The sequence below is a fragment of the Manduca sexta genome, chromosome 13 (assembly GCF_014839805.1).
Source record: "Manduca sexta isolate Smith_Timp_Sample1 chromosome 13, JHU_Msex_v1.0, whole genome shotgun sequence".
Lineage (NCBI taxonomy): Eukaryota > Metazoa > Arthropoda > Insecta > Lepidoptera > Sphingidae > Manduca > Manduca sexta.
The window spans coordinates 12,053,026-12,065,743 of record NC_051127.1 but is presented as its reverse complement, the minus strand read 5'-3'; the positions used below and the strand labels follow the sequence as shown (position 1 = coordinate 12,065,743).

The 12,718-nt window shown below is 36.7% G+C and overlaps 2 protein-coding genes across 2 annotated transcripts in view; one reads left to right on the top strand and one right to left on the bottom strand.

Annotated features, from left to right (window-relative positions):
• The window catches only part of LOC115448332 (DNA polymerase epsilon catalytic subunit 1), a 53,522-nt gene that overhangs the window by 20,535 nt on the left and 20,269 nt on the right, over positions 1-12,718 (bottom strand).
• Positions 4,976-12,243, top strand: LOC115448329 (caspase-1). Its single transcript, XM_030175733.2, is given in 7 exon segments — positions 4,976-5,743; positions 5,746-6,183; positions 6,185-6,494; positions 7,583-7,761; positions 9,370-9,524; positions 10,367-10,726; positions 12,029-12,243. Coding segments are annotated over 7 exon segments (1,686 nt in total). The 5' UTR covers positions 4,976-5,686; the 3' UTR covers positions 12,216-12,243.

Sequence of the window (12,718 nt, the reverse complement as noted above, 5' to 3'; positions counted from 1 at the left end):
CCTAATTAAAATAATACACAGCAATATTTTAGTATTTTTGAAAAATTATTTTAAGTAATAAAGTATAACAGAGATTTTTCGATTCAGTCATTCATTTTCAATAGACATACAGGGTATAAAATAAACAAGATATTGCACAATAAGGTAATAGTTGCCAGGGTCAATTTGTTTAAAATCAAGAAGGTAAAACAAATCGAGATTTAGTGTTGTAGATCGGGACATAAAAAAGCAAGTATTTTTTTTAATTTAAGTTTTATGTATTGCGTTTTACAAAAAATATCACTGCAAGTCATGCTAAAGTTGCGTTTTAATTTGGATTTCTGTTTTAACATCAAAGCACAGATCGCCGGGTAGTCGCATCTCTAAGCAAGAGAATACAACAAAACTGTACCTTCAGCGCTAGTGAGATGATACGTGCAATTTTGATTGCATTGTCGCACTCAACACAGTGATGAATGCGTAGTTTATTTTTTTATAATACTTAATGGTTTTAATAATTTTATTGGTGCAAAACGAATCACGTCCCCAGAACTCTGAAAATCGAGACGTCCCGCGCAAATCCAGACCCTTGCGAACCTTTGCTACTTTGTGGAATTCGCTAAACTCGTGTGTCGCGTGTTGGTCGGTCAGGCAGGTCAGACAAAGAAATTTAAAGTGGTCCCCTAAATGCGACCTTAACACGTATAAAATAGAATCTATTTTTAGAAATATTTTTTGTCATTTTGAATATTTTACGATCGCGAAGTTGCATCGTTGACGCGAACGCGAAACTGAACTAATCACAATCTATTGATTATGTTTCTATCGGAGGCTGTCATTACGATTTTAATGTGGATTTATGAATTTGCGATAGGTACTGAATGGAAAAATCCAATATCATTTTGTCCGACCCGGGATTCGATCCCGTGATTGCTGCAACTGCGGCACCGAGGTAGTCACAAATTAACTGTATTAAAAATACTTTGAAGTATGAAACAACTTTTAATGGAACAAGCAATCTACAAATCATCATTAGGTATTGGTAAACGCATTTACTATTTTGAAAACATGTTAAGATATCTATTGGGACGGCGCGCCGCGCCGTGACGCATCCCGTCGCTCGACATTTTTACCTCAAACTATCACATTACGTAATTATTATCAAGATTGTAACTTCGTTATTAATTGTTCGTGTGAATTGCCAGACTTGCAGACTGATATTTTATTGTTATGAGTGTTATAAATCTAACCGTTGAACGTATTTATTATACCTACTTATCTACTAAAATGGATGAACTACCTACATTAGAATGTGTGTGTTTTGATTTAAAAGAATGAAACCACTTTAAAATTACAGAAATCATGTGTTATGTGTACCTAACTTATGCAGTTGTGGTTGTTTGATTAGTGTCGTTTGTTTATAATGATAGTTTGAGCATAGAAAATATTGTTCTAATGAAATGTGATGATTAGTGCGTGATGTTTATGTTGGCGTTGGATGTCCACCTGCAAGGTGGACAGACAACTTGATAAACGTCGCGGGAACACATTGGATGCAGGTAGCTTTCCACAGGTCCGTCTGGAAATGTTTAGGGGAGGCCTATGTTCAACAGTGGACTTTATGTGGCTGATGATGATAATGATGTTTAGGTATGTGTCTTTTTGTAACGTCGGCGTAGCATCGTCGCTGCTGGTCTAATTGTTGATTGAGTAATGTGGCACGACACAAAACCCTAGGTAGTTAAAGCGACGCCATCAGCTGTTCGGTTGCGGCGCGGCGCGCGCGGTGCGACGAACTACCCTTGCGCGCCGAGTGTATATCACTAATTTATTGTTCGTGTGCGTGAGCTAGGGGTCGCAAACCGGTATCCCGGATTTCGAAAATACCGGAATACCGGACCAAATTAAGGACTTCAAAATACCGGTATTGATTTTACAAAAACCGGGATTTTCGGTATTTTATAAAAATAAAATTCAATACAATATCTGTGTATAATTATTAATTTCTCGAGTTTTCAATCGCAAAAATTTAAGATGCTTGCAATTTCATTCATTTATATAGGCGTATATTCTATAAAGAGCGAGCAAAATACATGGCTTATGGCTATATTGCTACTTTTGTTTTGTTCTAAGCATAGCAGTGTTAACTGTAATTGTTATTTTTATTAGAACTTATTAGAAATATTTTTTGTTCTTTAAAGTCTATCCTAATTATTCATAGACGTTATTTATCTAAGGACGGAGCATTGCTGTGATAACAAGTCTGTTTCTCAGTGCTAACGGCATGGCAGCCTTCGCAATGCGTAGACGCAGGACCGTTGTGATTGGCTAATATTATGATATAACTTGAATCTATTTGGCTGTAAGATTTACAAAGCTGAACAAACAGCAAGCTGTCAGGTAAACAAAGCTGAGAAACATAACAGGGGGAATAGATGTAAAATACAACCTGTTTAAGAGCCTCGAGCTGTCTACAATAATGGCCTAGTATTTGCATGGCAATTTCGCGGCGTTTACCGAAAGGCCGTAATTGTCCTTATTTACCCTATCTACAGCTGCGGACACACAATCGACTTACTCCTGAGAATAAATTTGCAAGTCATCAGCATACAAATTATACGCACATTGAAGATTTTGTGTTAAGAGGTTTATGAAGATAGAGAACCATAATGGGGTGAGTGTGCCGCCTTGTGGAACGCCAAAATCTATATCACGCCAGCTAGACGAAGAATCGTCTAGGCGCACCAACTGTTGGCGTCCCTGAAGATATGACGAGAACCAATTCAGTGCTGTGGGCGAAATCATAAGATGATAGAGGTTTGCAAGAAGAATGTCGTGACTGACCGTATTGAAGGCGTTGGAGAAATCAACCAAAGCCAAAACAGTGACTTTGGAATCCTCCATGCCCACCCTAGTATTGCCAGTCACTTTGAGGAGTGCAGTAATAGTGCTATGGCCAGGCCTGAAGCCAGACTGGAGGGGGCACAGTAGGTTGTTTCGGTGTACATGCTGAGACAGTTGCTTGTGAGCACAGGCCTCGAGCACTTTCGAGAGAATAGGAAGAATAGATATAAGACGGAAATGCTTAGCAAGTGACGGGTTAGGGATTTTAGGAAGAGGGATAGCAATAGCTCTCCGCCACAAAGACGGAAAGATACCAGTGCTGAGGGAGGCGTTAATGATATGGGACATGATTGGTAGAACTTGGTGCAGGATAGGGATTATCATGCGACGACTGATGTTGTCACAGCCAGTGGCATTGGATTTAATGGACAGGATGACTTTTCTAATTTCACCCAACGGCACAGAAGAAAAATGGAAAGTATTAATGTTAGGCCTGGATAGACCCGCTAAGAAATCCATGGTACGACGCCTAGTTTGGTGATCAAACATGGTAACAGATGTGAAATGTTGATTAATGTCATCCAAACCAATAGTCGCACCGTGGAGATGTATGTTTTGAACTTTGCCAATACCCAGAATTCCGAAGAATCTCCAGATACTGGCTGGCGAGGAAGAAGAAATATTACTGAGAATGTGTCGGCGTTTAGCATTACGTACCATCTGGTTACACCGATTTCTTGCAGCCTTAAAAAGGTTCCAGTTCAGCTCCGAACGATCCCTTCGTCTCATCGCTATCCTAACCCCATGTGTAATCCATGGTGCAGAAGGACGTTTTAATTTAATTTTTTTTAAAGGGGCATGGGTATCAAAGAGTGAAGTGACAGTGCGGTTAAAAATTGCGACTTTATCGTCAACAGAGGTGGCTGCCAATAGGTGATCCCAGTTAAAGTTAGCAGCGTCTCCATTCAGCTTATCCGCATTAATGCGACCAAAACTACGCAAGTGCAATATCTTAGAGGGGAACTTGGGAAGTTTTAGGGCGTAAGACATGTAGATGAGATCATGGTGAGAGAAGCCAGGAGCGGGAAATTGACCGTGGGAGAAAATAGAGGAAGGAGCAGAGGTGGGGATAATGTCAAGCCAAGTGTCGTGACCATCCATATTATGGTGGGTGGCTTGCAGTAGTAGGACATGCAGTTTAGCAGAGTCAAGGACAGTAAGGAGTTAACGAGATCGGGAAGAGTGGCTGGCAAGGAGACTAGTATTTAAATTACCCATGATGATGTGATGAGCATATTCTGAACCTATAGATTCCAGAACTGTTTCCAGACTGGAGAAGTAATCAATAGATGGGGGACAGTAAATCACACCTAGTAAGGGTTCAGTCTCTTGACCCAAACCTCAAGAAACAGAAATTTCGCATAAGCAGAATAAGAAGCAGAGGAAGATATTACAGTTTTATATTTCAGGTCGCCACGTAAATATATAGCGACTCCGCCCCCTCTCCTGTCAACTCAATCATTTCTAATTAAAATGAAACCAGGGAGGGGGTAAAGGGTAGAAGGAAGGTGAGGTTTGAGCCAGCTCTCAGAAATCAGAACGGCATGAACGTTGGCTTACGAAAATAATCTCTATTCATTCAGCCTTTAACTAACCACTAAGCTGTCATTAAAGTTTGTCATTTAATAATTAATTAAATTAATAATTAAATGTATATTTCCTATTTTTCTAATATTTCTTCAAATACTGGAAATACCGAAAATACCGGAATACCGGAATTTATTTTAGGTCAATACCGAAAATACCGGTTTTGAAAAATGGTCCGGTATTGCGACCCCTAGCGTGAGCATAATATTATCAATGACTGTGTGCGATGTTGCCGCTCCGACGAATTCTAGTATAGTAGTAGTGGCAAAAGGGTGTGTAAAAATAAAATGACTATTTGGATATTTATTTTGTTTGAAAATTATACTTTTTTGTTTTTGACCTTAGGTTAGAGTAACTTATAGTAAACTGCTTCTTTCAAGATGACTTTCTCGCAGTTAAATTTAAGTCTAGGGTTACAAAATGACCCTGTATATTCATATTTGAGGAATTAGCAATTTTGTATTAATAAAGCTGAAGAGTTTGTTTGTGTGTCAATTTTTTGTCCAATTTTCACTAATGGGAAGCAACATTGCTCCTGAGTGCCATAGCTGTTTATTCCGGGAATATATTTATTCCAATTTAAGTACCAGGAACACCTGATATATTGAAACTGGATGATGAATTGGCAATTTTAATTTTTTTACAAACTTACATACATGCACTGTTTCTGTGATTTACCCCAAGAAATGCATGGAATTCTAAAGTAGCAACACTGCGCTGGTGTGGACTACTAAATGCACGGATTGCGCACGATTATCTTAGACTAAGCGCGCGGCATACTAACATATCAAGATTTCTGATTGTTTTCTATATTTTAAGCTAGCAACGCCACAGGAAAACATCTTTATACTTAGTAATCAAATTATATTAAACTAGAAATTGCGCAAAAAAAAAACAGTTACAATTTCAATACAGGTTGCAACTTGCCTATACTAATATGTATAGGTATGGATAGAAAAGCGAGCATACAATATATGCTCTCAAGCATATATTGTTGATATAACGCGATTATATCTTTTTCACGTTTTGCAGTCAAATTAATAATTTTATATCAATCGATGAGTTCATCGATCAAATTGAAAAATAAAAAATGTTTTATCACTCCAGATAAGATAAACACAAGAGGCCGTTCCATTTTCGCAATAACCTCACAGAAACACTACGAATGACACGTGTAGTTTAGTTGTATGTGCTGTAATTTACAAAAAGAAATATAATGGACAGTGAACTTCAGGATACTAGTTTACAAAAACCAGAGACTGAATTAAAAAAAGAAAACGCAAGAGGAGAAATCGAGGAAAACAAACACGAATGTCTGATGATGTCGATAATGGATCATCTGATTCCAATGTTGTTGAAGCGGATGCACTGGACAACGCAAACTCAGAAGAAATTATAGATTTAATGACTAACAAGTGGGAAATAGATGACAGTCCACGCGTTAATAACGATATAAACGAGAATACTGAATATTATGAAACATCAATTGACACAATCCATTCGCAGAATCCGTCAAGGGTTGAAACTGGTCAGCGCTTTTTCTCAGATGCCAATGACGATGAATATTATAGACGAAAAGATGCAAATTTGACTGCTGATAATAATGTAAATATTTTTACTGGAGTATCTCAGAAAACGAATAATGTATTTACAACGTATGATGGTATAGCGTCAAGTTGTGTAACATCAAATGAAAATATCACAAAAATGGAAAAAATGTTCTATCACTAGATTAACTAGTGAAGACGTTGAGAAATTATATCCCTCCACGTCCAGTGCCACGGAAACTGTACCACAACTATATAATGCAAGGGCATTACCCAAGGAGGCTAAAACTTATGAATTAGAAAATTTTGACAGAAATGTACTCATAATTTTTAATCAAAAAGATTTTGGGACACACCAGAGGCTGGGCACTGACGAAGACGTCAAAGCATTGAAGAAGACGTTTGAAACTTTTAATTTTGATGTATTACCGTACACAGATCGAACGGTGGCTCAAATAAAGGAAATTCTTGATGCCAGTAAGTGAATATATTTTTACACATAAACACACACACATTCACGCCGTTAATCCGCAAGGGGTATGCAGAGGCGCAACTGTCCACCCACTTCCCGCAATGCGTATTACATCAATTTATTTTTACTATACAATATATTATTTTCATCGATAGATTTAAACTACGTTTTGTATAGAAAGATGAAGTCACTGCTGCTAGAATAAGTACACAATTCCAATAATTATCATCGACAACAACCGTCTTCTTCATTCAATATTTAGTCATTTTGATTGTCGATCATGTTGATGATGCATTGACAAACACTGTTGTAGTCTTTAAAAAATTCAATGAAATACAGCCCAGGTATAGTAGTAACCCTTATACCATAATTCATAGTTTTGCAGTCGCACTGCGTTGCATTATAAATAATCATGCATTGGCTCTGTAGTTGTCTTTTCGACAGATAAGATATACTTACACACGTCAATAGTTGCATAATAAACAAGATACTCAATTTCTTATGTTTACGCGAACATTACACATTAAATTAACATATTTTTCGAATTTTATCGCGGCTAATATATTATAATTTGCTCCTAACGCTTCAAAGACTACAGCCTAAATGATCACGAGAGGACTGAGGTTTTGGTCGTCCAAAAAGTCTAAGTTAACATATGTAAGTACATTTTACAATTATACAATGTATAATACTCAAAATATTGATTGAACTTGTAAATGTCAAATTGGATAGTTATTTTAATCTTCTTGAAATGGTTTGGCTTACTTTTTATGACGCTGCCTGAGACCAACTTCCTCTGGGAATCCAGTGCCGAACATATATGTCAGAAAAATAAACCAAAGTATTGTTCGACCTTAGACTAGAACCCGGTTTCAAATTTACTACAAATTTCTGTTACATATTAAAAAATGCACAAAATCGAACATAGTCAAATTGTTTGATAAAACTAAAAGACATGATGAGGAAAAAGTCCTTTCAGCAACAAAAAGGACTGTATTCTATTGTAATTCCTTTGTAAAAATAATATGTTCAGCATTGGAAAATGCTTGAAGTCAGGACCGGTTAAATTAATTCGTGTTATTATTATTTGTAGTAAGTTGTCAAGATTTCTCCGACTACGGCTGCGTCGCCATTGCGGTTCTGACGCATGGCGATATCGACGGCAGTCTGTCTGCTAAAGACGACGACTACCCAGAAATGGATATCATCAATACATTGAAGACGCACAAGAACCACAGCCTGATCACAAAACCCAGGCTACTTTTCGTACAGGTGAGTTTCAAAGCAACAAAGTTGCGTATTTTAATAAACGATCCCAAACCTAATCTTCAAACCAATAACAAAAATAAATCAATTAAAAAGGCCATTTTAATGCATGTCAAAAAAATCTTTATTCTGGTTTATTTTCATGATGGATTGCTAAAAATCAATTGAGATCGTTTATTCAAAACGGTGCGGCGGTTAGTGCGAAATAAATTATGAAGATGAGTTATATCTCTTAATATTTAGAGCGAAAACTCATATGTAACAATAGATAAGATTCGTCACTGAAATGCAACATGCTATTGATAATCAGAAAACCTTGCTTTACACCTTATACCCTCAATGCCAACACATACCGAAATAACAAGTAATCCTGGTCCACTTTTCCACCATTTGTGTCTGAAATCCACTCCAAAATGGAGTCCAGATATCGCTTAGTATTTAAGACCAACCACTTGCTTCATATCAACCGTCTCCAGGGGATGCAATTCTTGGCAAATCGTGTAAGCAATAACCACACAGTGTTACAACCTAGGATTCCAACTATGGACCTCGCAGGACAAAGCTACACCAATTGATAGATTTGAAGGCGCCCTTTTAAACCAGTTACTTACAATTTCATTATTTTTCTTGTATCTGATGTACCTAACACATTAAGCATCTTAATCATTCCCTCAAATTATCTAGGGTAAAAACCTTATGTCGGATTTTTTCTATATACGTCGATGGCATTTAAAACTTTTGTTTTCATGCATTACAAAGTTAATCAATTCTTCCACTTGTGATAAATGAATTGTGTCCTTTTTATCAGATTATTTGTGACAAGTGTTTCCCGATGATTCATAACTATTCAATGCTTTTTGTTCTATGCATTATTATTTATCAGTGTTATGGAAATCGTACAATGCAATGACGTGCTGACACATGCTAGCTTTCAAATTAACAATCTAATCACATTATATTAATGCTGTATAGGGAGGTCCTAACTGCGATGCCCAGATCGAATATAATGTCTATAATAATAAAATGGTTTATTTAAGACAATTTTCTTAAACTTAGCATATCGCTTATGGAGTTGACGTCGGACAGGCAACCAGTGGTTAAAAATTTAAAATAAAGCTGAATCCATACCGTAAAATACATTTGTAGTTCCGATCCCACATCAGAATCACTGACGAGAGTACATATATATCGATGACCAGAACGCAATAATGGCCGATTTATATAACCAATCACTCGTTTTCGTCCAATTTGGAAAATAGACCAAATCAGAATAAAGTTATTTTTTTGACAGGCCTAGAAAAGAAATTTTCCGGGTCGAATCGAAAATTAAGATTACGATTATTTATTGAAATAAGCGGTAAAATGAATAGAATGACCGATGAACAAATCAAACATAAACTGTGGGATGGATTTAAATGAAAATTTTCATACACAGTTATATCAAACCCAAGATAGATCTATAATAAAACCTTTGAAACTGGAAAATACGGTCAGTACAGTATTTGTATTCCGAGAATACTCATTGGCCCGGAGATGCAAAAAATAGGAACAATACAACATATTGACTATGAAATATAATCAAAGAATGGTAACAATAATCAGTTTTAATTTTAGGCGTGTCGTGGTCCAAACGCACTAGCCGGGGTACCGGCCTTGCGAAAGGGGAAAGTTAAAAGCAATTTGTTCTATGACAGCAAACCTTACACGTTACCCGTGGAAGCGGACATGCTCGTCGTACACAGCTCATATACAGGGAACAGGACGCACAGGTAATTCAATTCTACTCTCTTTACCGATTCTTACTTCTCCAACCAATCACAGTTACATTATAATACGCAATACCTATTAAAAAATTAATAAAATGCTTTATTCATCACGTAGGCGAATATAGTTGCACTTATGATAAGTCAATATGAGAATATATAATTATTATTTAAATAAAGTCGCTTATATAATTAAACACATATTATTTATACAAATCTTGTGTGAAATGTAAAGTGTCAAAGATTTTTAATAATAAGGTAAGCTTAACTTCGTCTGATTTGGGCGAAGCCAGAGTAATTTTGCTCTCTAAAACAAAAAAAATTCTGTGTGCTTGCAGATTTGTTATTTTGGTCGTCTTAAAATTTATAGCAGCAGTACTGTGCCTCAACACTATTTAGTTGGGGACACGCAATACGGTAGTTAACTACCATAGAAATACATTTATCAAATTTTATGTCATCCAAAATCTAAAGGAAAAAGAATTTTCAAAATCCGCGCTATAATAAACAAGTTATAAGACTTTGAAATTTATTGAAAGGGTAGATGTCAAATAACTGATAGCAAATTATGACGTCACCAAGTGGCACCGGCTATAATGCTGAGTGCATGAGAAAGAAATAGTGCGATAACCCGACTACGCCTCCACTTTTACTCACGACAATATTTCAAATATGAATAACCGCTTTATTTTTTAACTTTTCATGATAATGTCAGAAGAATTTGTTTTAAGTATTATTTTCTGTTGCATATAAAATAATGCACAAAATCAAGCATAAGAAAGTACCCTATTTTGAGGTAGGCACAGACCACCCGGCTCTTTCTAACAAAGTAAAACTGTATTTTCCAGACACGAGGTCGACGGTTCGTGGTTCATACAGACATTATGCAAAAAAATCAATGAAATGGGACAGACAGACGACTTAGAAACAATACTAACACATATCAAACATGAAGTGGCTATCGACAAAGAACATGAAGTATATAACAGAGTGACTGGCGAGTATGATATAAACAAACAAATGCCTGTCGTGACGACGACACTCATAAGGAAACTGTATCTGAGGAGAGATGCCGCTGAAGGAACCGTCACATCTAATACGAGTGAAATGCCTGGCGCCATCGCGGTGGACTCGCATAATGCTGGAGCCAACCCGGAGCCCTGTTTGTGCACTCTCGACTATTACAATTACATAAGGGACTGTCTAAGGTTGGTGTTAATAAATTTGAGTTTTATCTAAATAATTCCTCTTTTTCATAACTATGAACTACATAAACTTTAATTAATTATTAAATTATTAACTTACACAAACTAAAAAGGTTCTTTATAACCGACTTCAAAAAAGGAGGTTACCAATTCGACGTGCATTTTTTTTAAATTTTGATTTATTAACGGATTTGGAAAAAATATCCGACACCAAAATTGGTAACCAATAATCAGTACATAGATAATAGATAATGTTAAATATTTTTTTTTACATTTAGTGGCAGTTTAATTTTCGTTCCAAAGTTTTTTTAAAAACGTAGTGTTTCTGGTATTATTATGAAAGTGTTAGGTGTTGTTGAAAAGGACCGTGTCTACTAGCCTTTTTTTAAGAATGTGACGAATCCTAGTAAACTTATCCTGCTAGATAGTACATTTTAAAATCATCTTATAAACTAGGTAGTAGATTTCGGACATGCCTTGCCAAGTTAGTACCATTGTAAAGTCTAGCACTGACACCAATCAACATTAAGGTATTATTATATTCCGATTTGCGGAACATTGTTGGCTGTTGCCGTTGCGATTACTAGGCTTTTTCAGAATCCTTTTAATTATTACGCTAAGTTTAGGCTAGCAATTTCTTGCAGCTATATTGCGAAAGAATTTCCAGATGCGATAACACTGACGGGAATATTTAATTATTAGAGACATGCGACTTGCCACAAGTCCTGCAAGGCAGAAATTAGCGAACCATGATTGTTTACGTTTGTGGTATGCGAAAGGAAACTTCTGCTTATTATCTTGTTAATATTAACCTCACTTTACAGTATAATGAATTCTTATGTTTACGCGAATGTTAGACATTGAAATATTTCGTTTTTCGGGATTGTATCGCAGTTTTTTATATTATAATTTTCTTTTGATATTTCGAAGATTGCAGCCTTCATGGTCGCGAGGGGATTGAGACGTTGGCCGTCCGTAATGTTAAAGTTACAATACCTACATTTTACTAAAACATTTACAATTTACAAAAATTTTTTAGCTGTTGATCGTCCGATGTTGAAATTAGCTTATGCTCGCGATTTCACCCGCGTAAAGGAGTTTTCCGGGATAAAAGTCCCGCTACATATTATCCCAGGATAGGCAATAGCCTATAACCTTCCCAGGGTCTTAAACTACATCCATGCCAAATTTCATAAAACTACGTTCAATAGAGAAAATCGATAACATACACAGACAGAAAAGGGGATTTTGTTTTATAATACTTATAGATTACTGCCAACATAATTTATATCTTTTTGATTTCAGGGAGTACGTGCGGGACCACGATCAGGACACCACGGCCCGTTCGCTGCTCGATCTCACCAAAACATTCAAAGACGAGGAAACGTTCAACGCAACGAAGGAACAATGCGCGTTGACCATAGCCGACCATTTGGAACACAGCGTCAAACACTATGAACGTTACAAATTTGTATACATTAAGAGAATTTAATATACGTATTTATTTTGTAAAAGTATAACGTGTTTGTTTTATGTAGGTACTATTTTAACTTAGCTCCAACATGATGTCGTTGACTGCTTTTGTTACACACACATATCATCCGTATTTTTCCCCGAAGGGGAAAAGCAGAGGCGCAACCAGGGCACCCACTTTTCGCCAAGTGTGTTCCGTCCCATGATGTGATAGGGGTCGATCCTATCGCCATATCGGGCACAAATTACAGACTCCGGACTAATACTGACACCTGCCCTTTCCCCTCTCCTAGAGATTCTAAAAAAGTTGCCAAATGTAAAGCAACCAAAGTCCTAAGTCTGACTTGACTTACTTGATCGATCATTCCCGTATGTGGATTCATACGGGAATGATCGATCGACCATTCCTAATATTCCGTACGCTCAATTACGCTCTGCTCTATGTGCAACATGTACTCTCAACTTTCCCTACAATTCATACTGTTCTCATTCTCCATATCAACTTAAACCCCCCCTCTGGGC